Below are 27999 nucleotides of genomic sequence, written 5' to 3'. Positions count from 1 at the left end.
CCTACTCCCCCCAGACACCAAACTCCCCAACTTCCATCCGACCACTCATCTCCACGCGTCTCACATCACTCCCGAACCTCTTTTCCTCCGCCGCAGCCCGGCACCTGTTTCGGCCGCCCGTCCTCCCCCGCTCGTGGACCCGATCGCTCTCCTTCCCTCCTCCCCTCCCATTCGCCAAATCCCTAGATCCCTCCCCTACCCTCCCGGATGATGGCCCCAAACCCTCGTCCCTGATGGATCCCCGCCCCGCCCCCCTCTCCATCGACCTCAACGAGTTCCCGCCTCCCCACTGCGACACCCCTCCCGCCGCCCCCGCCCCACCTTTCCTACCCTACGATGCTTACGCCCTGGCGTGCAGGTTTCATGGGAATATCGCCCCCGCCGCCGGCCTCCCGGCGGAGTTCCCCGGGGAGGCCGGCATCGGCCGGCCCTTCCCGTGCGGGATCTGCGGCCGCCCCGAGACCCGGAGCGGCACCGTTGTCTGCGACGGCTGCGAGAGGGGGTTCCACCTCAGCTGCGCCCGGGTTCGGGTGCGGCAGCATGTGGCGTTCGAGGACTGGGTCTGCACCGACTGCACTATAAGTGGGGTGCCCAATAAGAGATGGGCTCTTGGGGCTGCCAGGCTTCTTGATATCAATGCCCCGCCGCCGAGCGAGGGAGATGGGGAAGCGAGCACCCCGGAGGAGTTGCACATCGGCAGGAACGCTGGGCTTAGCAGGCATTTCATCTCTTTGCTCTTCCTTTTGGTTCTAAAGTTCCCAAATCTCCTTTTGTTTTTGTTGTGCTGGTTGATTCATAGCATCACAGAGCAGATACCACAGATTATTGCTACAATGCTTTCTTTGATTATTTTCATGTTCTCTATCTTCTTCTCATTTCCACCGATGAAGGTTTGAAAATGCCTCATGAGTGCTAGTAAAGTTAAAGCATGTGAAATTCTTTGCTCCCAAATGACAGAAGCAAAATAAATCAGGAGGATTTTCTAATATAACAAACCGAAAAATGAAATCAGTGGAACTTGCAGCTGTGCAACTCATGATGTATGTGGACAAGCCTCTGGTCATGCAGGATGCATGAGGAATCATATAGTATTCATATTAGTTTTTCAATCAAAAAAGTTGGGGCAAATGAAGGTTTATGAGGGAGCATAAGGATGAAGGACAAGGTCAGTAATCCTACACCAAAATTTATGTTTTTTCATCAGATAACTTAATGACATACTGTGGCTTTAGCTCCTTTGCTTATAACTTAGGGGTGGAAATGTGATAAGTGAAAGGGACATAATCTTTTTGTCTGTTATGATTGGAGGCGTTACAAAGATCATGAGTAGGAGAGCAAGATGGGTTGGATATTGAACTTTAGCAACTTCCATGCTTTGATGCTTCTATGCTTTGGATCACTATTGATGTAATTCTTAGGTTACTGGATCATGCTTAACATGCTGGGAGTGCTAGAATTTTGAAATCTGATGGCTGTATTCGATTTTGATGCTTGTGTCCTCTCATAGTCTTTTTATGGGAAGATTAACAACATATCTTATAGATAAGGAAAAAGAGTTGTTGCAGTGAGTTCTCAAAGTATTGGAGGATCCCTAAAAGCTAGGAATAATGGGTAGTTGTAGCATTTAGGCTTTGGTTAAGCAAGAAAGAGGTTTCGATAAGTCTTATGGTAGTTTCCTAGCTTTGCTTTTCTGAGTATAATAGTTTTCTAGTTTTAGCTATAGTCAGTCTGCTCTACAGTTTACACTGGTCTTTGGGCTCTTGGCATCTTACTATCATGCATCAGAGTGTTTCAGCTTGGACTTTACTGTACATGGTGGCGTGCAGTGAAGCTAACAATACCACTCTTTGTGAAGCCCAAACTTGGTGATTATTTCCACTTCCTACGTTTCCTCTCCAACCTTATTCTGTGCTCAAGTGCTTCTTTGGCCACAAGGCGAGAAATGTATAGATCTTATGTTGCCTCATGTAAGATGAATGGGCTCCATGAAAGTAGTCAGCTGCACGGTTAATTATTTGGGTTGGCTATGGTTCACTAAACTTTCAAAACGTCAGAGTAGCTAAGGAGTTTCATCGAATATTCATGAAAAACAAATACGAAAACTTTCCTCTTTAAACTTCATCCATGCACAAATCCAAAAGTGGGATCAAATTAAAAACTATAGTAATTTTCCCCCACACCATATGCTTTCATTGTGTAGAAGCTTCGTCCTGAGTTTGCTTTTTGACTCACCATGACTGTAGGCTCAAAACTATAGATCTAACTTTAAATTCAGGAGAGAAAGTTTAAGGACTCAAAAAATAAATATTAATATACCCTGCATGAATATGTAAATTATTTTTCTCAATTACATGACATGATGAGGTGTTCTTGATGCAACTATATGATAGTATGTCTTTTGTCCTACTATGCTTGGATGATGATTGGGTCGTGGAGTTGTTCAAGTGAATGCTATTGATCATCACCTGTGTCACTTTGGATCAATCAAGAGATGGAGCAAACCAAGGGTCCATATAATCACTCAAGGAGCACATCACTATTTTACTAGATTTTATCATTATTAGCAAGCAATCTTGGATCATCTTTTTAATTCCAGATCCTTGATAATCACCATTCCTTCATTTGTTATCAAAGTTTTCATAGTCATGTTGCAAGCTGAAGGGTCAATCGACTTGTAGATTTTTGACTATAATATCTATAAGCAATAGATTTTTGAGGTTCATCAACTTCATCTGCCTGTGCCATATCTGTTTCCTTCATGAGAATCATTAGTTCATTGGATTGCATTGATAGATTATCTATAATTTGTTGCAAGCAGAAATCTGATGATGAGAGCTATCCAACTAATCATCATGCTGCTGAAACTTTGGTCACATTTCACATCCATCAATGTGTTGATGCAACCTACCATCAGATACTCACAATGACGATCTCCCTATTTGAAGACACCAACATTACCCTAAAACAACAGTATTCTTAAAGGCATTTTGAATTTCTATCTTTACCCTAGGCTTCTTTAAATATATTTTGACTTGAGAATGAATTATATTTCTCTTCTTAAATACACATGGCTTCAAAATATTAACTTTGACCCAAACAAGGGTTCCATGGACATTCAGGTTTTCTTCAAATTCATCCTAATGTAGGATTTTAAATATGCCATAAACAGAAAAATAAAAAGTACTTATTATGTTTCTGAAACTATTGGGCACAAAGTATGCAGCCATGGGTTTACCTAGTGCCAGCTGAAGGCCTCGAGTTCAAGACACATAAAGATCCAAGAAGTTAAGAAGAGTTGAATACACCTAAAGAAGAGGAGAAAGAATAGGACAAAATCGTGTCCATGATATCATAGAGAGGGAGAAGAGACAAAGGGATCTCTGTGCAAGTGAGGGGGATGGAACACATGCCAAAATGGCAAAGGGCGTAATACACATGGCACAGAAAAAGAGTTAACTGTCGCAAACTCGCAATTCTCCCAATTTACAAACATAGCTCGAATTGACCTGATTTATAGTCTATTTTCCATTTTCTTCATGCTCTTTCTCATTATTCCCTTGGTCCTTTTTTTCCAATGTAGCTTGGAGCTACAACTGCCATACTGCTGATTGGAGTTGTTATTGTTGCCTTCAGTGGTAGGAGCAATCATTGCTACATGATCTGGAGGCAACTAGTAGAGGGGAAAAATGAAGGTGAGACCATGAGAGGAGGAGTGAAGGAAGGAAAGGAAGAGAAGGTGGTGGAGGAAAAAAACTGGTTATTATTGGTGTGCCATGTGCCTTTGCTACTTAGCTGAATGCCTTCATTTCTTTCCTATCTTCCGCTTTATTCTCTTCTACCATCCCATCCTTCTTCCTTTCCTCTCTTCCCGTTCAGCACTAATGCGGGGCAGAAGGATAAAGAGTAAGGTGTGCCCCAATCTCACCTATTATGGACTGCAATGCTGGGATACAAAGGGGGGTTAGTCACATAGATAAGCATGGTAGAGATGAATGTTTAGGTGACAAGACTCAAGAGTCAAGAAAGATAATTGGGGAAACATTAAAGCTGCAGTAATCCAGAATTCTGTAGCGGAATTGACTTGGTCGGCAGGAAGCTTGCATCTTCAATGAGATATGCTGAAGCTCTACTAAGGAGAGTGACCCAGATTTGTGTTGAAAGTTATACTAAAGAGAAAGTAAAGAATTTAGAATGCATAGATTGAGGTTGGGATAAAGGATTTTGAATAGTATGCAGTGCAAAAGGATGTAGCTCTTAAAAAGGAACAAGTTAGTAATTGGGGAAACATTAAAGCTGCAGTAACCCAGAATTCTGCAGTGGAATTGACTTGGTCGGTAGGAAGCTTGCATCTTCAATGAGATATGCTGAAGCTCTACTAAGGAGAGTGACCCAGATTTGTGTTGAAAGTTATAATAAAGAGAAAGTAAAGAATTTAGAATGCATAGATTGAGGTTGGGATAAAGGATTTTGAATAGTATGCAGTGCAAAAGGATGTAGCTCTTAAAAGGAACAAGTTAGCAAAGGAGTATTTTTTTGAAACCAACCTGAACTATTGGGATTCAGTTTGTTACTTATGGTTGTTGTAATGCGATAACATTGCCACATGATTATCTCAACTATGTAATCATTTACATGATTGCGCTTGCAATCTTTCGTGGTAACCATGTCAACTTTATGCTTTTGTTTGTTCATCATGTTTATCCAAGGCCAAGGGTCATAAAATTTTGTTTATAAGCTTCCTCGAAATGAAATCTACATCTTCTTTTCTACCTATGGCTAAGTCATCTTAATGGTTTTTCAATCTAAAATACCTATTATGAAGCAGTTTTTAATAGCAAGATTTAAAATTCTATTTCAGGTGTTTTTGATCAAAAAAATTGCATATAACATACTCTTATATTTCTTAAACTTTTTGCTGACCAACAATTATTATTCTTAGCGCTGTTTAGTCTGTGGTCATTCCTTTTGAACTTACTGATGCAAGTGACTGATTGTAATCTATATTGTGTGCAGAAAGAACAATCCTGATGGAGCCTCATTTAGTGGGTTTGGTGTATCATTTCCACAACAAAATGTTGGTCCCAATCGAAATGCTTTTGATTTAGTGAAGGATACTGAAACAGTAACTGATGATATGAAAATAAGTTCGGAAGGTTTACCATACCATGGACTATTTGCAAATAGAGGTTTTGAAAATCCAGTTTCGAGCTCTTCTCTTATAGGAAGGTCTGCAGTCAGTAATGCAACAGTATCAGGACAATCGCAGGAAGAGATGTTTTTGCAGTTCTTAAGAAACTTTATTATGGAAAAGGGAGGTTTTCTGGGTGAAGGATGGTCTGTAGAGTTTAAAGAATTTACAAACAAGTCTTGTCCATATGCTGTATATTGTTCCCCAGATGGAAAGAGGTTTGAGTCGATGTCTGATGTTGCCCAATATCTTGGGATAAAATCAAGCTTCCCTTCTATGGACATTGATGAAATAAGTGATGGTTCTGGCATTGCACAGAGGTCATTGACTTTTGGTAGAAGGAAGAAAGATCTTGCCAGAAATTCAATGATAACAAGTTCCAATGAAAATCAAGACAGTGTGCGGGTCAGCTGTGGCATGGAGCCCTCATCTGATACGGAGGTCATGGAACCTCAGTTGTCTGATGTTAGAAGTGCTTCAAGAGTTGCAAAAACTTTCATGGAGGAAAATTGTGGCAATGGATCTCAAGACGCATCTGTAAGCAGCCACACATTTTACTAAATGTTTTAGCTTTATGTGTTCTGATTCTGCTTTCGTTCATGCTGTCATTCCGAGCTTAGAATGTTATTGCTTATTCCTTGCATGGATATGTGCATATCTGCTTACCTACCTGCCTACCTACCTACATGGATATACATAATCACATATCATACCTACACATACATGCATATATGTATTTCATACAAATTGTACATATAAACATACACTACACATGCATGCATATATGTATATATGAGGTGATTGAGTATTCCATTGATATGTATGTGTATTATTTGGATGGATAAATGCATACGTCATATATCTATTCCTTTTTTTCTGTTAATTAGACTATTACTGCTCATGCTTGATTTTTTTTTTTTCATCTTCAAAACTCTGCTTCTAGGTTGGACTTCCAGTTCAATACGAAGATTTCTTTGTGGTCAGTCTGGGGAAGATTGATTTACGAATGACATATCATGACAACTATCAGATTTGGCCTGTAGGATATAAATCCCACTGGCATGATAAAGTTACAGGTTCGCTTTTTGAGTGTGAGGTGTCAGATGGTGGTAATGCTGGGCCTGTTTTCAAGGTGCGTAGGCGCCCATGTTTAATATCACCTATACCCAGTGGTGCAACTGTTCTATTACATAAAAATGTTAACAAAGATGATATGCCAGAAAGGATGGAAATTTTTAGAATGACTGTTGATGCAGATTGTGATAACGATGATGACATTCTAATGCTGCTATCAGTTCCAGATCAATCACAGCAGGACTTGTTATCATGTTTTAGCAGCAGTCTTGGTGAAACATCATATGAATCCTCTGTGCAAATTAATATGCAGAAGCCCACTGTTCTAACACCTGATCTGAATTGCCATTCAGGAAGGTCTTCTGACGCTTCAAGAATGAGAGATGAAATAGGGGAATTCTATGTAGAAGGAAGATCATCACAGTCAGTATGGAAGATGGTTTCTCATACTCTTCTTGATGCTTGCCGTGAAGTGTACAAGCAGTCAGGCTGTTTGCAATTTTGCTGCAGGCACAATAGTAGGAAGCTTTCATCATACTCAGGCAATAGAACTCTAGAAGCTCTAGATCATCTTGTTCCCCTAGCTAAATTTTGCTGTTTCCATGGACCGATTGCTACATCACGAATAATTCAGAATGACAGTGAACTAGAAGCTACATGCAAATCACTTGCAGAATGGTTAAGCCACGATAGATTTGGATTGGATGTGGGCTTTGTACAGGAAATTATTGAAAGCCTTCCTGGATCTCATGCTTGTTCACACTACCAATTTTTAAATGATAGGACTGATTTTTCAACCTCATGGACTGTTGCAAGTGGGTTGCTCTTAGCCATTGAAAAGAATGGAGAACAGGGTGAAGAAGTTGCATCATGTGGTTTATACAGAGGGCACAAAAAGTCAAGGCTAAAGGACATTGCTGAAGACAGCCAATCAAGAGACCACCAGACTCCACCTGGGAAACCTGTAAGCAGTAGGCTTCCTGCTGAGTTGGTTGGGGATGTTCTTCAGGTACTGTTATTCACATTGCATTTTTTAAAATATTTTTCTCTCCATTTAAGGACATTTTATTATATTTGTTTCAAGCTCTATATTGTATGTTGCTGCCATTTCACATTTCTTCTTTTTTCAAAATTTTATTAGATATGGGAACTGCTGTGGCGTTTTTATGAAATTTTGGGCCTGAAAGAACCTCCATCATTTGAGGAACTTGAAGAAGAGCTTATTGATCCATGGCCTATGGGGTCATATAATTTGGAGAATCTAGAAAAAGAAATCCAGAATAGTAATAACAGCGCAAATGGTCCAACCTCATTTTCAACTGGTGAATCTGGTCCAACAGCTCACGAACAGAGTCCATTCATATTCATGCCAATTGAAACAGCTTCCGCAAGGGAAGCTGCTCGAGCTAGATTGGCATCACATACTTATGGCAGATGCAATGGAGTGGTTTTAACAAAGACTCACATTGCATTGCTGAAAGTGTTGGTTGGTGAGCTACTTTGCAAGGTTGCAGGTTTTGTAGATCCAAATTTTGATGCTAGAGAATCAAAACCTAGACGTGGAAGAAAGAAGGATATGGATAACTCCCTTCCTGCAAAAGAAACAAAGATCGAGATGCTAACTATTAATGAACTGACATGGCCAGAATTAGCCAGGAGATATATTTTAGCTGTCTCATCGATGAATGGTTGCATGGATTCACCAGATGCCTATAGTCGCGAAGGTATGAAGTTGTACCGCTGCTTGCAAGGTGATGGCGGTGTGCTCTGTGGTTCGCTTTTTGGAGTTGCCGGAATGGAAGCAGATGCATTGGTAAGAGAGCACATTTCATTTTTATTGATCCTCATTTGATCTGTGTTGTACCATAAATTTTCAATCGATTTGAAAATTTGGTTAGTGCCAAAATGTACAAGATCCATGACTCGCATTCTATGAATTCTATTCTTAATAAAAACTCACATTACCTTACGCATTATTAGGTGAGACCATGAGAGCCTAGATGTGTTGGCATGTTCAGACACCTGGATGACACTATATTCAATACTAGAAGAACTTTAATATACATTCTTATTGTTTGATAGTTTTTTCATTGATAATTTGATATTTATTGACTTGTTCATCAATATTTTGCAACAACAAACATTATAAACAAATGTTGCTTTCATATATATGTCGTGCATTGATTAATGACACTCCATTGAAATTTTCAGTATTTTTATATATTGCCCTTTGATACTTCGAGCACTATAGACATGGGAAATATAAATCACAATATTTTTGTGTTGTGACATGTTTGGAGGTTGTGTTGAATGCACCTTTGACTTGGATACTTGGCACTTGAAAAGTTCTCAAAGTAAGATTGATTAGAACTTCAATCCATCCATGTATCGGGGTAAGCCTTATTTGACTTAGACTATCAAATATGACCATCTGCCAAAGAATCGAGCATTGAATTGTTGAGTGATAATCAATGGTTCAATATTAGTTTTAGATATTGAGAAACATGTGTTTCAGTGCTTGTGTAATTCCATTATTATATTAAAAACCAATGAAGATATCAGGAATCATATGACACATGAATGAAGAACGGCAACATGTTATTCAGTTATGATAACAATTGAACTATCTAAAGCATAGCTTGGTAAATATCTAGAAGACTTAAATGAATAAATATACAGCTGCACAGGGATTTGAACTTTGAATTATGATTGCCATCATATCAAGTACCAAGGACCAATATATTAATTACAATCTAGAAAGTCTAAAAGACTACAATTAGATATTAGTCATCTATCTGTTTATAAGACTTGAGATCAAACCTCACATATCTGTGCTCAAACGTCAAAAACATCAATGATCGGTTGCAGATCCCTAATTTCCTTAGGATATATACTCATATGCATTGTGATTTCCATTTTATGACCAGTCAATTTTAGATACCGTAGAAAAGATATATGCTGTGTTCACCAAATTAAAGGTTCACATATCCAATTACCTAAAGACACTTGGCACAGGTCCAAATGTCCACTTACTCTACATCTCAACCTCAAAAAACCAAAAAAAAGGGGCAGGGGGGCACTTCCATACAGTATATGTAATATACTTGTTTGAGAACATGTTAACTATAAGACTACTTAGCTGTCATTGACACTTTCTGTCGAAGTTGCATTTAACACTTTAGGCAGCATAACCTAGTGCATGGATTTACTCACCAGTCAATATAAGGGTGTAGTGTTCAGTCCATATCATACAGGGGTCCCTGCCATGCCAGCCGGTATACTGTGTCAGTATGGTGTTCTACTTTGGTCCAAATCGTACCTTGGTAGTTTAAACTGTAATCTTAATTTAGTACTTTATGTAGTTTAGAATTATAAAATGCCCTTTTGCTGGATACTCCAAAAACCATGCCAAGTGCTGGCACATTTGGCTGATGTAGCATGATATTTATTCTTTTTGGAGTGCCAAGGAGTGCCTTATTTTTTATATTTTATTTGGAGTGCCAAGGAGTGGCTTATTTTTTGTAAGTGTCTAAAAGTATCAGCACTCCGAGATTCCTAAAAAACTGAAGTGTCTAGGTGACACCCTATCCAATTTTTTTGGGTAGGGAAACAAGAGAGCTGAAGAACATGCACAAGCAAGGCACGGAGAGAATTCGTAACTCATATAGGTTGATATTATATTTATGTACATGTATGCATGTGCATGTATACTACATAATTTAGTTTCATCTCTAAGACTTTTTGAGTAACTCCACTTTGCTTACCCATGCGGCATATAATATGAAACAACTTCTAGTATGAATTAGCTAGTATGAAACCGAAGATTGTATAGTCTTTCGACAGAGAAAGCAAGATTTTGATATTAAAAAGTGCCTATTGTTGAGAGCTGGCCCCATGTATGACGTCATCTATGGATCACCATATATTTTCTTTGAACAGCTTATGAGGTCTTGGGTTTGAACCTGCAACCTGTCACAAATTTTTAAATTTATGCTTAATGTATATGCTGTAAATCTGGGATACTGAATGGGTATCCATCTGTTTAAATCTTGGTCAGTGGTTATGGTTAAGAATCTTTGGCAGATTAGACTGAACTTGTTCAAACTAAATTGTTCAATCCTCCGCGTTTAAGTATTTATGGTTAAGAATCTTTGACGGATCAGACTTAACTTGTTGAAACTAAATTGTTTGATTCTCAGCTACTTGCAGAGGCTGAAAGGCAAATATCTGGTAATACGAAGCGAGATAATGAAGTTTTTCCCGTGGACTCCAAAGATTCTGATGGAGCAATAATTGCTTCTGAGCCAGCTGTTGTGAGTAGCAATAGCCTTCCTGAGTGGGCACAACCTTTGGAGCCTGTGAAAAAGTTACCAACCAATGTGGGAACAAGAATAAGGAAGTGCATTTATGATTCTTTGGATAAAAATCCTCCAGAATGGGCAAAGAAAATTTTGGAGCATTCAATCAGTAAAGAAGTTTATAGGGGAAATGCATCAGGGCCAACCAAGGTAAATTCTTCACTGTTTTATTATATAGTGCTTTAATTGTCCAACATTTTCTCCAAAATTATGACGAGCTTTTTGCAAAGATTTGAAATTCCTCATTGCGTGAGGCATGTCACTTATAATTTTCACCATTACTCTTTAGTTTTAGATTTTTTTTTTGAATGTTTTCAAATTGCATATGCACATATTACACTTTGTTTGTTAATGTTTTAAGTCGACTTTGTTTATCTTTCTTTTTCATTAATGATCCATCTATCTTATCTATGGATTACATGATGATGTGAATGAATATGATATAAACATTTAATGTGGATTCTCCAAAGCTGTCATTCTTGGATTAGTATGATAGAGTCATAATCTATTCTTTAACATTGCCTAGTTTAGCTGTCAGCACCATCACCAACTCCTCCATGGCAGCAAGATGTTATTAGAGAATTCATCTCAACTATGAGACACACTTAACTATCACTACCCTTGGCCTGTAAAAGTTGCTGTCTTATTATTGCTAATGTTAGTTATTTCTTAGCTTACTCTGCCTAAATAATTTGAATGATGAGCTCCCATATTTTGACATGTTTCAGACCCTTCTGATCTTTGTATGTTTTCCAGAATTGCATATGTGAAAGCTTAAACTCTGCACGTTCTAAATTTTCTTTCATGTATCTGCTGCTGTTGAACTATCATTCTTTCTTTCCCCAGTGTCTGGGACATCCTCTAATCTTCTACTGCAACCTATAAGAGACTATATTGTCTTGTATGCTACCACTACTACTACTAGTAGGTGAACCATGCGATCAATCTGTTGACATTTCTTGTTGGTTGGGTACAGAAAGCTGTTCTATCTGTGCTGGCAGAGGCATCTGGTGGAGGTCTGAAGCGGAAAATCAAGGGACGGAAAGAGAAAAGTCCTATTTCTCTATCAGATGTCATTATGAAAAAATGTCGTACCGTGTTACGTCGTTCTGTTTCTGCTGATGAAGCAAAAGTTTTCTGCAATTTGCTTGGAGCTGCCCTTACGAATTCAAATGATAATGAGGATGAGGGTATTCTTGGATTTCCTGCTATGGTTTCTCGCCCTTTGGACTTTCGTGCAATTGATCTAAGGCTAGCTGTTGGGGCTTATGGTGGATCACATGAGGCTTTTCTTGAGGATGTTCGGGAGGTATGTCTTTTACCTGTTTCCTTTTGTTTTAGATAACAATGAAAATTTTATTTTTTGATTGACCATTTTGTGGCCTTCTCAACGTGTCTTCAGGAGTGCATTGCTTTAAAGCTGGTATATAAGTTTTCCTTAATCATGCATAAATAGCTGTGATGCAGCTCATATTAGTTGCTGGGGTGGTGCTGTAAAATTATTAGCTGCATGGTTATTATTTATATCTTTAACCCTTTTGTATATGTTTTTATTTTGTATTCTACTATTTTGCAAATTAAACATGGGAAATTGTAGTTTTAAACATACTAATATAACCATGAGGTCAGATAATTTGATTGACATGTTATATTGCTATCATAACTGCTAAGAGATTGTAGCTTATTCATATGGAATTTGTGTTGTTTGTTATCAAGAAAATTCAAATTGGTTTTTTCCTTTTCTGGTTTAGCCCAAAATATATTTTTAACTATAGAGTAAGTGCATGAATGAAATCTGAAATAATCTGCTATTGGAGGCAATAATTCAATATATACATTTATATTAGGCTATTCACTTAACAGTCTGCGTGCTATTGCATTTTGTCACACTGTAAAAATATCCTCCAGTATCTCTGACATCTCTTTTTAAAATAGTGACATAGTTTAGAATTATCTATGACAGCCCAGCATTTAACATTATCTCTGACATCTCCCTTGACACTCTTAAAGGATTTAGATCAAGAGTTAGTGCATGGTGGTTTGAAAATGAGCAACATGGTTCTAAAATTGCAGTGCTTGTTGCTGTTTGTCCATGCATGATGTATGTGCCAAAAGATTGAGAAGGGAGGTGTATAGTTAATGTGAGTGAAACAGCTTCAATATTTCGGTGTAGAAGATTCAAAGTCAACACTTTTTCAAATCTGAAGAAGAAAAGTGGTTGAAAATTTCATGTTGCATTCCTGTCAAATTAAAAGACAAATAGACAAGCAGTTTCTGGTGCTACCTGAGTTAGTATGCAAGAGCTGGGTTCCTCTTAGATAAATTGACATGATATAGCTTGGGGAGAAGATCATGCCTCCCATACAAGACACCGACTTTAGCACCAAAATGTCCAGTTTAGAACTGTTTAATCTTAGGAGTGTTTTAATTTGTCCTAGGAGTTTTTTAGTTGACGAGTTTTTATGTATTTTTGGTCTGATGATTAAGGTCAGAGGTCGGATGCAGTTCCTTTTGGTTTGTTTACACAGCATTTTCAGTTCTGAGGGCCATAACTTATCGTTCCAGCCAGTCCATGGCCATCTGCTTGTTTGTAGTTTGCCTTTTCCGCAAGGTTCAGGCATGAGGGATCTCTATGACTTCTGTAGCCTGCAGCAAAGAAGGCTTTTAGGTATGGCTTTTGGGTACTGGGAAAAAAAGAGTAAAGCAAAGATGGGAAGGACTAGGGAGAGAAAAGAAAGGAAAGAGGAGAAAGACAATTAGGGGAAAGAAGCTGGGGCTAGCTGCACACATCCCCTTTCGCCTTTTCCCCTCGCATCACTGGTCCATTATCTCTCTTTTATTTGCAATCATTGCATTGTTGGAAAATGCTAGCGTTTGTTAAATAGTTCTCTCTCTTTCAACTATAGGGTATAAATTAAGAGGTGTAACAATAGATTTTTGATAAAATTTCACAAAGCTTTTGCTTTTTTTTTTTCTCATCCCAATGTTCTCTGTAACAATCTAGGCCTTGCCCAAAAAGCTAAGCTAGAAGATATTATTTGGGTTTCTTAATCTTGTATAAGTATCCAAGATTTCATCAGTGCACAACTGATGTGGGACTAAATACAAGCCCACATTGGCTCTTACATACTCCTTCCTGTTTAAGTCCTGCCATCCTCGCTAGGCCAAGGATCCACAATCAACCACAAACACTACAATTGACCCGTGTTATAGTATCCCTTGGTCTATATGGGTTGTCGGCTAAGTTCGATTTGATATTATTTATAACAATGTAAGACGTTGCCTAAAAAGGCTAACTAGAAAGTATTTTTAAACTCCTTGCCCCATGGTCGGCGGAACCGTCCCGAACCTCCTGGTTCGGGGCATACCGAGTGTACCGGCAGCGGACTGGGACGGTTTTGGCAACCAAAATGAGAAATTAGCGACGGAGGGAGAAAAGGAGAAGGAAAAAGAGGAAAAGAGAGAGGGAGAGAGAGAGAGCGGGGGAGGGAGAGGGAGAGGGAGAGGAAGGAAGAGAGTGGGAGGTGGAGGTTGGCTGATGGAGGGTCGGAAAGTTGTGCGGAGGAGGCGGAGGGGCTCGCCTTCGGTTCCTCTGTTTTGTTTGAAACAAGGGTCTCGAAGGGGGTTCTTTTTATTTTTGCGATTTTTAAGTGAAGTCGGCAAACTCCTTGCTGATTTTACTTAATTTTTTTTTTAAAATCTGGGACCCTTGTTTCGAATGGAACAGGAGAACTGGAGGCGGAGCCTCTCCTCCGCGCCTCCGCGTGGCTCGTCAGCCCTCCGTCGGCCTTCGCCACCCTCCTCTCTTCCTCTCTCCCCTTCTCTCTCTTTTCCTGTCCTGTTCTCCCTCCCTCATGCCCTCTCTACTGTGTTGGTACGGGCCCGACATGGAACAACATGGGGCTGTACTGACTCATGCCGCTGAGCAACTGGTTCGAGCCCCGGTTCCGGCACAGCAATTCTTGCATTGCTCTATATTAGCACTCAAGATCTCCCTAATGCACAGTCGATATGAGACTCAAGATATTGCAACACGAGCTCTTTTAGGCCCGACCACAAACCAATCGTGGTGTTTATGATTAAATTTGGACCCTTGGCCTGGCGAGGACACCAGGACTTAAATGGGGAGAGTATGCAAGAGCTTGAGTAAATGTGCATTTAGTTCCACATCAGTTGTACACTGGGGAGATCTTGGATACTTATACAGGACCAAGGAGTCCAAATAATTTTTTTTGGATAGCTTTTTCGAGTAAGGTCTGTGGTCGTTACATTCTCTATCATTAATTTCTTGGTTGATTGCTTTTAACATGAGTTTTAGTGAAAACCTCTAGGACACAGAAGGCCTCCAGCACACCACAACATGTTGCAAATAAAATAAATTTTGATATCTATTGCAGTTTAACTTGGATCTGAACTTAAACAACTAGAAGGCCATCCAATTCACTCTTGCAATTATCCAAGGCCCGGCCTCAAGATTCTTGTCTGCCATCAAAATCTGGTTTGGGACTTGGATTAAGCCTTTTTGTGACTTTCTGGACCACCTTTGTAAAGTTCAATTGGGCATATCCTTTTTCTCTGTCCCTTCTATTGCTATTTGTCCCTCTTCTAAATGGATCCTCCTATAGTCCAAGGCTCCAAGCTATATATCACAAACCAGCTCAATTGCCATTACCATATCCTTCTTATTTTCTTCCTTTTTTTCTATTTCAAACTTTCTTGGATTTCCTTGCTTCTAACAGTGTGGATATGCCTGTGCATAGGAAATTTGAACTACCCAATTTATATGCATTTTCCAAGATAATTAAGTGCTGATATATTCTTGAATCTCATCTAGAATTTTATTTTGTGGATGAGAGTTACGAGTGCCTATGTTATATATCCATGTTCTTATTGCTTCTTAGGTATGTTTAGTCATAAACATGTCTTAGTAATTCAATAAGCAGAGGTAGCCAAAACAAGAGAGAAGGTTTGGGATACTACATAATTTGAATTCTAGGATTTTGTTCTTGGGGAAGTGTAGTGGCCTATCATGGTGTACCATATATGCACATTTTATTGTTTCTATGTTCATGGATTCATCTGTTCATTCTGTGTTTGTTAGCTGATTATATTTGTAATTAATTGGACATGGACCCTTACTTAAATGATCTTTCACATTCTTCAGAGTGAGTCTACAAGTGTGACTACTATTAATTACTACACATTAGAACTAACCATGTCACCTGCATGTTTTAACATGAGAAATTATTGGTTTGTAGAATTGGTTTTTTTAAGACGGTCTGCAATTTACATCTGGACATATACATATACACATATATGCATGTATGTACACTTTCATGTTTCCATGTAAATAAAGGGGTAATTAAGTCAAAATACAAGTGTTCAACCTTATGGCACTACTAAATCTTGCTTTTGATGGCAGGTTTGGCATAATATATGCACAGCATATGGGGATCGACCTGATCTGATGCAATTAGCTAAAACATTGTCACAGAAATTTGAGTCATTGTATGAGAAGGAGGTCTGTATGTAATCTTCTAACTTCATAATTTCTTATCTTATATTTGCAGTTGCCATATTACCTGCTAATGAAGTCTATGGTAGTCTTTTATAATTGTTGCTGCATTGGGTACATAATAGAGTATGATGAACAAAGATAAGGCTGGAGTGTGTGGATTGTTAATTTAGGGAAGGATAAAAAAAGTCAACCTAGTCTAACCACTGTGGGGTCTGGGAATGCAGCCTTACCCTGCGTGCGGAGAGACTATTTCCTTGTTTTGCTCTCATGACACCCAGATCACAATGGAGCAACCTTACCACTACGCCAAGACTAGTCCTCTTTAAATCAAGGAAGTCAAATCTAAATTTTTATTCTCTTGTTATGCGTAATTGGCAATGCAATATCTCTTTCTTTGTCATGTTATGAAACAATTTTCAGCTAAAACGCATATTTTATAATCAAATTTTGATATCAACATTGAAATTAGACCTATTTAAAGGACAGGCAGGGTGGCTAGGTTTATCCTAAGGTGTCACTTAATTTAGTCAAACTTGAGCTTGGCCCGACGTTGGGTCTACTTCCCAAGCTGAAGCTCGCTGCTTTCTCGGGCTTTGAGTTTCGAGGCTTTGGGTTGGGCCTCGGGCTTCCTGGACCTTTTTCTCTAGTTTAAAAAAATGTTAACAAGTTAACTATTTGATAGGGATTGGTAGGGCTGCGATTGAAGGGGTCTCACCATTGGAGGGAAGCTGCTGACAACGATTGGAGGAGAGGAAGGCCATGCTGTGGTTGAGGGGGAGAGAAGGAGGCCTTGTGGCAGTATTCCACTTCTCCATCTGCTTTAGATGATGGGAACAGCTACAAAAACTGCCATCGAATGGGGTTTGGTAGGAGATCTTTGCTGCATTGAGGAGCGGTGGTGCTGTGATCATGGTGGCAACTAATCTGCTGGAGTTAGGGTTGGATAAGGGAGAGGGGTCGAACGGGAGACGAAGAAGAGAAGGGTGGCCCCCATGGCTATGACAAGTGAAGAAGAGGAGAGGGGCAACCGGCAGCTACAATTGGAGAAGAGGAAGAGGACAAGTTCTTCTCGAGGCGGAGAGAACCGGCACTCTCCTTTCCAATATGTAATAAGTGGCAATAGGTGAATAGGCCAAGTGAGCTGGATCTAAGTTAACCTAGGTTTATATATAGAGGGACAGAGATAGATATTGATTGGTTGGTTGGTTGATTGACTGAATGAATGAGTGAATTGGGTTGGACCGAGCTCAGGGCGGACTTTAATGTCTAAACCCAAGTCCGGACCATTTAACATATGGGCTTATTTTGTAGGCCTGGCCCTGCCTGCCGGACTTAAAAATTTTGGTCCAGGTCCATCCAAAAGCCGGGCGGGCTGTTCGGCCCGTAAACAGGTCTAATTGAAATTAAGTGGAGGTACATGTCTAATGTTTCATTAGTCTGAAATTTTTTTTTGTCTAGTATTTCACTCCTATAATCCCTTGGTAGGGGGAAAGAAATGATGTATGAGAACATAATCATATGCAGATAATATGTTATTAACACATACTTGATCATTCTGCAGAAAATTTTCAATTTATTTTCTTTTGCTCCTCACATGTGTATATGTATGTCTAGTGTGTGCATGTCTACACACGTGACCACTTCTTTTATACTTCACTAAAAACTTTTTCTTTGAATACAGGTGCTAAACCTGGCTCAGAAGTTTTTAGATCATGCTGGAGCTGAGCATTTTGACTCTGAAACATGGAAGGAGCTGCATGATGTTCTTCTTACAGCAAATGAACTCCCTAAAGCTCCTTGGGAAGAAGGAGTCTGCAAAGTCTGTGGCATTGATAAAGATGATGACAGCGTTCTACTCTGTGATAAGTGTGATTCTGAATATCATATGTACTGTTTGAACCCTCCACTAGCTCGAATTCCAGAAGGGAATTGGTACTGTCCATCTTGTGTTCACAGTCAGTCTAAGATGCAAGATTCACGGATACATTCTCATTTTATTAAACGCCATCCGAGGAGACATCTGGGAGAGGAATCTCGTGCTTTCCAAGATGCTCTAAATCAGTTAGCAATCACAATAGAAGAAAGAGAATACTGGGAGTTCAACATAGAAGATGTTTGCACAACCCCCCTTCCCTTTTTTTTTCCTTTTTGGTCTGCAAACAATGCATGACTATGCTATGCTTCCTTTTATTCTGTGATCCTGTGTCATTAGTCTCACTAATGTCTAGCACCTCACAATTTTTATGTGATCACTTACATTATGCATTTGTTTGTTGAATATGATTTCAAGATTTGAATTTTATGAACTTTGCAGTTACATGGTCCCACAAAAAATGACTATATGACTCACATTCCCAACAGTTTTTTAAGAGGGGAAACAGAAACTTCTGTCCTTTGCTTTAATGTAGAGCCCAGATCTGGTACTTAGCAGTAGAGCCTTGGAGTTTGTATTTTGTTTTTCATTACCTTAGTGAGAACTTGTTAGACACTTCGTTCTAACTTTTCCTCAAAAAAGAGAAAAAAAACTTCATAATTGATTTTTTTTTTGTGTTATGAGCAAAAAAAAAAAAAATACAAAGTCTGCAAATCTAACAAGTTGTTTCCCATTGGATTAAAATTTGCTTCCTACTTATGTAATAATCAAATTTTTTATGGGGCCAAAATACAACATTCCTGATATAGAGGCAACATTCAGAATATGGACTGTGACCTTAATATTCTTGGTCATGGAAAATTCGGTCTTATGTTTAGTTCAAGGTTTTGTTCTGTTCCTAATATGTCATATTCAAGTATGTATGGGTCCAAAATACAACATTGTAAAATATTGAGGCATCATTTGGAATATGGAATGTGGCTTTAAACATTCTTGGTTATTGAGAATCTTATTTTAGGTTTAGTTCAAGGCTTTGAAGCATTCTAGGACATGATATTCTTTTTCGTCTATTAAAGCCATACTTAGCTTTACTGTTTTCCTAATTATCTTCTCTACTAAATGTAGAGCAACTCTATTACTAAGGTTCTATCTTATACCATCAGCTTTGTGATTAGACCCTTGTGCTCCTCCTTCATGGGCTTTTCCATTATAGACCTCCAAATTTGAGGTATAATTTTGCTTTGTGAAGTGAATAATAAATTTGAGACTTCCTGCTCTTGATCTCTCTAAGAGAGATCAGTTTCTTGAAGTCTTAGATTTGGTAAATGCAATAGATGCATGCTGTGTGATCATAATTACTCTAGGTAAATCTGCCAAACCATGTGACTTTTGCATCTTTGCAAATATCCTGAAATTAAGTACCTTGCTTTTTCCATATTGGGGAAGCTAATATGCATTTCTTTGTATTATAAGCAACTTAGTTTAGTTCATTTGCTTGTTAGTGTTTTGGCACATGCCTGGGAACCTATTCTTCCCATCATCCAACAGTATTTTACTCTTACTATCTCCATGCCTTCAATTGTGCATTTTATCAAGTGAGCTTGCAAGGTTATAACATGCTCCTTGTGCAGCGGCCTTTCATTGCTTCTAAAGCGGCCTGTAGTTGCATGTTATTCAAATCATATCCCTTGTATATTGTCTATAGGTTGAGGATGTTGTTGCAAAAGAGCTTGTAGCTGATAGATTGATTGATTTCTTATCAAAAAATTATTTGTTTAGCTTTAGTTAACGTGTATGCAAATGACAGGATAGTAATGCTGCCTCCAAAAGAAAATGTTTGCCTTCACAGTCCATGGGTCACAGTTTCAAGTCATAATCCCTGTTCGTGATGCACGTGAGACATGCTGCGGAAATTTTTATTTCCAGAACAGTGCAGTTTGTGGCAGAGTCTTTCAAGGCCATGGCTGCAGCTATATCAAAACATAAACAAATGGCATATAATGGATGTAAAATCTGTAACTGTGGTCTTCATATTCGAAGAATTTTTTTTTTTCACTTTTTGTGTAATAGTGGTCTTTCTCCAATAATATGTTTTCTTTTGATCAATGGACCAGAATCCGGGGCACGTTTATTTCTATATTAAGTCTGTTAGATGATTCTGTTTTTTGTCCATTCCATCCAATACATATGACCAAGATATGCTTTCTTGATATTGGGCTCCGTACCAGTGCCACTTTATTACTATGTCGGTATGCATGGTACTGGGGTCGGTTCAGCATGCCGAGTGTCGGTACACTTCCTGTACTGTATGCTGATATCAAACTGTTACAGGGCACACCCCTTGTGCCGTATACTGATACGAAACTGGTATGGTACAATATGCCCCGTACCGTCTAGTTCGATACAGTATGGCATACTATACAAATGACCCTGTTAGTTGTGTGGCATAACATTCATTTTCTAACATGAGGACCTGACCTTTTCAAGTAATCTTGTATTATACTTATTTCAGGTTAGGGCATATTGAAATTTTATAGAAGTAATTTATTGCATTTTTCACCTTGTTTAGTCTCTTTGTTTTGTTGAACTATACAGTTGGAAATGCTCCTCTGCTTGCTTAGCTTTGGTCAGTTAACTTTGTGGAAATGTGCCATTCTTTTTATTCATGCTTGAAGCCTTGACAGCTTCGTGTTTTATCTTGCTTGCCATTACCTCTGTCATATTGGCCACTATGCCCACTCTTTTAGCATTGCATCAATCATTTTTCTTTTTTACACTATGATATCAATTTTCTCTCTCTTAGTTAGCTAGATATCAATGAACATGCAATGCAATTATGAAAGAACAGTAGGTTGCAACAAAATTGTGTGATATGTGAAGAGTTAAGTAGGCTGACACATTTAGATGGATTTAACTTTTTGGGTTCTTTCAAGACCAATTCGTCGTTGTAATATTAGTAATGACTAAGTTGTAGATCAGCTGTTGTCTTATTATTACAACCACTAGGTAATAGGTATGTTGATGCTATCTGGCTTTGTTTAAATTTGGCTAGACAAAGGAAAAAGTAATGAGCAGGATGATATGTGTCCAATCCTTATGTAGTATGCAATATGCAGTCTGACTTGTTTGAATTGCACAACACGGGTTACATCATATGGATTAACGGTCATAAACTCTAGGATGTCTGGCCTTCCTGTAACCATATGATCCAGTGATGTTTGGTTCATAAATTACTGGGCGCCAGTCATGAAACCCATGAAATCTCTGATGCATGGGTCTGTTCCATCTTCATATTGGAATGTGATTTTTAAAAATGGCAGGGAGGCTAACAATCTAAGATAGTCTCAGTCCTTGTTTTGCATGCCAAATAATATCATTCTCTCCATTCTGTCTCTTGTGCTACAGTGTTGTATATGATCCGTTGTTTCTTTTAAATTTTATAAAATGGTTTATGTATTTCTTGTTGGCTGATGGTCCAACCCATTTAGTGATTATCAAGTTACAGAGTTTACCATTCCAGGTTTAATTTTATCAATTGTTCTTCTTGTGTTTTTTGGCAGTAACTTAGACTTAATGATGGAAACAGAAAGTACATTTTTGTGTGCATGCCCTTGAATTTGCAAGCATGGGGATTTTGTGCTTGCATTATAACATGCTTGTGGATGCTTTTTGTGAACTTCTATCTTGAATTTGAGCTAATAAATTATATGAAATCTTAAATTGTACCTGTTTTATTTGTTAGTATGTGGTCCTCTCATTATATTGTGAATGTGATTATTGAAATGTTATCCCAAGCACTTTGCTTGCTTGGCTTTCCTGCTACAGAAAATTTTACTTGCCATCTGCATTACTCTCATATTTTCTGCTAAAATCTGTTGATTGCAGAGGATATTTTTGCTGAAATTTCTATGTGATGAAGTGCTGAACACTGCACTTATTCGAGAACACCTAGAACAGTGTGCTGATAAATCAAATGATCTACAGCAGAAATTGCGTAATCTAGGTGTAGAGTTGAGAAACTTGAAATCCAGAGAAGAATTGCTGGCAATGAGAGCTGTAAAGGAAAGTACAAGCAAATTTAGTGCGATTGGTGATGTTCCAATGGAAGAAGATACAACTGCTATGTGTGCTAGCCATGGTAGCTTGATGGGACAGCAACAAAATTTCAGCAACAAAATGAACTATATTGCAACAGGTTCATCAAATCCTCTGAAGGGGGCTTCTATAACCATGGAGGACTGCCTTGAGGAGAATGGACAAGGTGCTGTCAGCAAGAATACAGACCACTTTCTGAGGAGCATAACGGATACAAATGCACATGCTAAGAAAACCCAAAAGCTTACCAGTGATGGCCCTGCTTTGAATACAACATCAGTTCCGGGAAATTCATCCTCTAGCATGAATGTCAGTAAAGGAGATCCATTCAATGGACAAGATGAAAAATCAGTCGTATTTTCTTCACAAAGAGAGAGTGATGAAGCTGGGAGAGAAGTGGCAACGAACATTGTAAATATTGAAAGGCATACCCTTGTGCCATCAAAAACAGATACTACTCATGGACCTCATCAGTTTTCTGATAGTGGGAGAACTGATATCGAAGAGAATACTCATTCAGTGCTGATGGGTTCTGTAGTCAATACCCTAGCTGGAGAACTGCCTGCTTCCAATCAAGATAGAACACTCCAAGGAAGTCATGACAATATTCATGCCAATGTAACTGAGCCTGAATGCATTAACCTTGAGATGGACTCTTTAAAAAATGAAATTTCAGATATGCAGGATTCAATTGCCAGTTTGGAGTCACAACTTATGATGACATCTATAAGAAGGGAATATCTGGGTAGGGATTCATCTGGTCGATTGTACTGGGTTCTAGGTAGGCCTGGTAAACATCCATTGCTGGTGGCTGATGGAAGCATGCCTGTGCCACATGAAAGAAGAGATATGTATCCTAGTGGGTCTCATTCTTGTAGCCCTTCTGATTCTAATCTACATAAATGCTGGGATTTATTTGAATCCGATCATGAAATTCAAGAACTTGTTTGCTGGTTGAGGGATACTGATCCTAGAGAAAGAGAGTTGAAGGAATGCATCTTGCAGTGGCTAAGACTTCTTATGTACCAGGACATGAACCATGCACCTGATGATTTTCAACAAATATCAAAGTCATCCATCTGTGAAAATTCTGCAGCTCCACACTGTTTAAGTACAAAGGCTGAAATGATTCTTGGGAGCAGGTATGGTCCTTTCTTAGAGCCAGAAGTAAGTGAAATCCCGAAAAAACGAGGGAGGAAGGCAAAAATAAGTCATGAGGAGAGAATGTATAGATGCGAGTGCTTAGAACCTGTATGGTCTTCTCGACACCACTGTCTTTCTTGTCACCAGACATTTTGCGCTGTAACTGAACTTGAAGGGCATAGTGATGGAAAGTGCACTCCAAGCAATCCGGCTTCTGATGAAAGCAAAGAAGGTGATGATCAATTAAAAGGAAAGGGAGCAAGGTCTGAGAGCATCAAAGAAAAGGAGAACTCTGATGATGTACATATTGTTGAGACATCAAAGAAACAAAAGTTAGACATCTGCTCAAGGTTGGTTAAATTTCCAAGGAAAGTATGCCCTTACGACCTTGATGAGATAAGTAAGAAATTCATCACCAAAAATTCTAATAAGGAGGTGGTGAAGGAAGTAGGGCTTCTTGGTTCAAATGGGGTCCCATCTTTTGTCCCTTCACCTGTTTTTTTTCTTGATCCTGTATTAGTGCTGAACCAAAGTAAAAAATCTGATACTGGCTTAGCCTTGTCTGAAGAATGGTTGCCAATGTCCATACAAAGGGAAGAAGCTGGCGCAAATGCATCCCAAGATGACATAAGAAATGGCACTGAACGAGCCACTAAGTCAGCTCAAAATTGTGTTGGCAATGGTTCTGATGACCAGTTGGTAAAATCAAAGGGGTCCGCATCAGATTATACGGGTGATGGGGAATGCACACCCTCCCTAACTACTAATACACATGGACTGGAAGTTCCTTGCAGCTGCACAATTCCGGAGTCATCTTTGAGGCCTCTTGTGGGGAAAATTTCTCAGATATTAAAGCAGCTCAAGATTAACTTACTTGATATGGACGCAGCCCTGCCTGAGGAAGCACTGAGACCTTCTAAGTCTCACTTGATGAAAAGATGTGCTTGGCGTGCATTTGTCAAGTCTGCAGAGTCAATATTTGAGGCAAGTTGTCCCCCTGTGTTACTCTTTCTATTGCATCTTATATTGCAGCTGTCTTGTGGTTTGACATTGATTTGATTTTTTAAAGTCAGATTGCTGTTAGTTTACCAGGTACAAGATTAATGTTTAGCACTTCTCTAACACTTGTATTAGATGAAGTGCAGCAAGTAAGATAACATCAAAAAGTTGGATGCGTAAAAACTGCTGACCGGATTAATTGCTGGATGGGGTGAATCCTAGAGGTCACTAATGAGGCACATAGTTTGTAAATATATGTATATGAAATAATGTTAGAGAACCAAAGTATTATGATTCCCAGAAGATGCGCATTGATGTATCCTAATAAATATATATGAGCTGGGGATTATAACTCTGAATAGCAAAACACTTTAAACCAAGGTTCGCCGAGGTTTTATTAGGATATAACGTATCAATTACTAACCATACATATAATTTTGGATTTATGCAATGTACTGCCTCTTCTTCCCATCATGACCTGCTAACTTGAGTATCTTTAGAAGGGCATCCCAATGCACAAGGCTCTTGCTACTATAGGGTATGGGAAGGGTCAGATGCACACAACCTTACCTTCATGTGTGGAGAGGCTATTATCGTGTTTCGAACCCACGACACCCAGGTCACAAGAGAGAAGAGGGGAAAGTTTGAGGAGAGGAATAGGGCAACCCTACGATTGCACCAAGGCCTGTCCTCTAATTTTTGCAACGTGATTTCTAATTTTGTGAGGCCCCATCCTCTTCTCTGATAATTTTTGCAACGTGATTTCTAATTTTGTGAGGCCCCATCCTCTTCTCTGATATGTTAAAATGAGCTGGAGGCTTTCCCTTCTCTTACCTGCACCTCAATGCCTATTTTTTTTGTTTCATTTGGTTAGAAAGGCATGAGGCCTTAATTAAAACCTAAATGGAGAGTTTATGGTAATTGTGTTTCCATTTTTGTATCAAAAACTTTTATGGAAATTATCCTCTGCATCATGTTGTTATGTTTTTGACTTGTAGAGTAAGCATGACCTTATAGTTAGCTAGTTGATGAAGGACAAAATAGTCAGTCAGTAGTAAGATCAATAAGCATTTAGTCGAGCAGCTTTACTTGTTTAAGGTAGCGAAGGCAAGGTCACCCCTAAATCAGATATTATCAAAGCCCAGTTCCTCAACTCGCTCCAAAACTTCTTCCCTCATAAGAAAAAACATTCACTATAAAGCTTCCATGGCAATCAGGAGTGCTGCTTGCATTTGGGCCAAGAACTTGTATGAACAAAATGTCATGGATGTCACTTATGACCAAGGTACGCCAACTCGATGCCAAAGCCCGTACCGGTACCTATCTATTACTGAATCGGGACATCTAGTATGAGGGTCAGTTGGGCGTACCGCGACACTCAGTACGCTCTCTGTACCGCATATTGGTTTGGTACTGGTATGGTACGGTACAGTCGGTATGCACGGATACTAACCAGTACAACATTCCTTGCTCATGGCCATGCTAATACATTTTGCAGTTCAAGATTCGAACCAGAAGTAAGCATTAAACTTTAAGCATCAATGAGCACGAAGACTTATTATAGACTTGTGTTTGCTATGTGAGGAATGTTATGTAGAAATTTAATTACATTTTTCCTATAGAATGTTCTATCTTGTCTATACTATATATAAAAAGGGGAGTTTCAAATTTTGGTATAATTTCTGATAGATTCCATCTATCAAATTCTGTGACTAAAATACCCTTAATAATCATCGAGGGAAAATATGACAGGTTCTAAAATATCTTTTTTACATGTACATTTGAAAAACCAAAATTAATTTTGAATTCCTTAACACTGTTTGTCAGATTAGACACTTAAATTGGTAGGTCTTAAAAAAAAACTCTCGCTCACCTTCTCTATCTCCCCCCGCCCCCCGGCGCTCTTTTCCATATTGGTGTTAAAATGCATGCATGCATGCATATATGCGCATATCTATGTATGTACCAACCTCTTACTCGTCCATTCTCCATCTCTACCATTCTACCCTCTCTTGTGTATTCAATTCATCTAATTTTTATTTATTTTTTAATAAATTCAAGCACTCGAAATATTATCCTTATTTATTTTCAATTTTTTTTGGAGATGTGTATTTCATGTGCCCTAATTTTTTATTTATTATTCTTATATTTTGTTTTTTATTTTATATCTATTTAGATTTAATATAATTTAATAATATATAGTCATTTTTATTTTTATTAGTTCTTTTATAAACATGCATTGCACGGATTGCTAGTGGCTATAAGAAAAGAAGTAGGTGATGGAAAGTTTTAACGCTGCAACAAGCTTTCCCTGTTTAGCTTGGTTTCATCAGGTTTGGCACCAAACGACTAATTTAGCTAATCTAGTCCAGAGATCCTATACCTGAGGGGTTTCGCTAAAAATAAAAATATCTTTTCTTGGCATAGGTAAGGCTAATCTTATCCAAAGTAGTAAGCTTAGGAGCTTATTACATGAAGATTTTTCATAAAGTTAGTTGTAACTTTTTGGTACTCAGAATTTTCTGAATTTTTTCTCGACCAATATTAGCTAAAGGGTTGCAAAATTGGTCTAGTAGGAATAAGCAGTTATGAAATGAGATCACCACCCAGAAACTAGGTCTGACTGTGTCTTTATCGTACTACATGTAGATGGTTCAGGCAACAATCTTATTTGAGGGCATGATCAAGACGGAGTATCTGAAAAACAGTTGGTGGTTCTGGTCCTCCCTCACAGCTGCAGCAAAGACACCAACAATTTCATCCCTTGCTCTCAGAATATACACTCTTGATGATTCTGTCATCTACACCAAGGAGCTGCTTCCCAGTCCAGACCCAACAGATAGTTTGAAGATGACAAGCAAGCTAGGGAAGAAGAGAAAGGATGTCGAAGTAGGATCTTAATGGCGCTGTTAAATTACTGCAACCAAAGTTTCATTCCTGCAGGGCTTGTGTGGTGGCAGCCTTTGATAATTTGTATCGGCTCCCACTCTGCCTCATGAGTCATGATTCGCATAGTTATAACCCGGAAAAAGGAGATGATTTCAGTGTTATTGCCGTTGCTGCCTGTGTACATATGCTTGAAGTGTTCAACTGACAGCACTGACAGAATAGAAAGGTTGCCTGGTTGAGAACCAGAGACCTACTGGGGTTTTGTCTAATTTGGTTGGATGGAAGCTGGTTGGGCTGTCTGCGATGGTGCACAAGTTTCTTCCAGAATGATTTAACTCAGCAGCAAGCTGTTTGCAGAGGGAGTGACCCTCGAGCGGCAAAGATTCATACGGCATTCAGAATGCAACCAATGTAAAAGAAGCTGTAGCTGTACCTAAGCTTGATCAAGTACCAAATATATAACTTGGTTATCTCTCTCTCTCTCTCTCTCTCTCTGCGCGCGCGTGCATGTGCTTGCGTGCATGCATGTGTATGTGGATGGGGGCAACATTTCTTACATTTAATTGTGATTCTTTATTCACCTTTTATTTCTTTCTATCATATTTAAATGCAATTACACCTTTTAGTTAGGGTTATGGCTGTGGTTTTGTAAGGTTGGAAACAGGCTTCTATTAATTATTACTGAAGTTTTTATTTATATGGGTGGGATGGTGTCTTGGAGCGAGCAAGTAGGCAGCCAGATGGAGTTGCATCATCATAATGTCAAGCAAGATCAGCAGACAACATGTCAACTTTGCCTGTAATTATTAGAAATTCTGTAGCAACTTGGAGTAGAAAGTATCCTAGCTGATACCGTGAAAAT

The 27999-nt window shown here is 38.8% G+C and overlaps 1 protein-coding gene and 1 long non-coding RNA gene across 3 annotated transcripts in view; one reads left to right on the top strand and one right to left on the bottom strand.

Annotated features, from left to right (window-relative positions):
• The first annotated feature begins 28 nt into the window (after positions 1–28).
• LOC120110853 (methyl-CpG-binding domain-containing protein 9-like) lies at positions 29–27834 on the top strand. 2 transcript variants are annotated; one of them, XM_039126728.3, is made up of 10 exons: positions 29–718; positions 5014–5725; positions 6132–7271; positions 7404–8075; positions 10462–10770; positions 11597–11929; positions 16043–16141; positions 17820–18251; positions 21897–24233; positions 26898–27834. In XM_039126728.3, the coding sequence occupies exons 1-10, from the start codon at positions 234–236 to the stop codon at positions 27147–27149; spliced, it is 6771 nt and encodes a 2256-aa protein (XP_038982656.2). In that variant the 5' UTR covers positions 29–233; the 3' UTR covers positions 27150–27834. The 2 variants fall into 2 exon arrangements, with proteins under 2 accessions (XP_038982656.2, XP_038982666.2); XM_039126738.3 differs by lacking the exon at positions 29–718 and adding an exon at positions 747–1165.
• LOC149768340 (uncharacterized) overlaps positions 27388–27999 on the bottom strand; it is a 64111-nt gene continuing 63499 nt past the window's right edge. The window contains exon 2 of the long non-coding RNA XR_016399422.1: positions 27388–27570. This is a non-coding gene — a long non-coding RNA (uncharacterized LOC149768340). The remainder of the gene's footprint in view (positions 27571–27999) is intronic.

This window comes from Phoenix dactylifera, chromosome 2 (assembly GCF_051530095.1).
Source record: "Phoenix dactylifera cultivar Ajwa chromosome 2, Ajwa_hap1_PhDact_Kaust_v1.1, whole genome shotgun sequence".
Classification (NCBI taxonomy): Eukaryota; Viridiplantae; Streptophyta; class Magnoliopsida; order Arecales; family Arecaceae; genus Phoenix; species Phoenix dactylifera.
Note: the sequence above shows the minus strand (reverse complement) of the source record. Positions and strands in the feature narration are given on the sequence as shown.

What these genes read in the sequence shown, in the direction of transcription:
- LOC120110853 (XM_039126728.3), top strand. Translation starts at nt 234, where the DNA reads ATGGATCCCCGCCCCGCCCCCCTCTCCATCGACCTCAACGAGTTCCCG. An exon ending in AGGAACGCTGGGCTTAGCAG is followed by an intron (nt 719 to 5,013) that starts GCATTTCATCTC and finishes TATTGTGTGCAG; the next exon opens with AAAGAACAATCCTGATGGAG. An exon ending in TTCTTGAGGATGTTCGGGAG is followed by an intron (nt 11,930 to 16,042) that starts GTATGTCTTTTA and finishes TTTTGATGGCAG; the next exon opens with GTTTGGCATAATATATGCAC.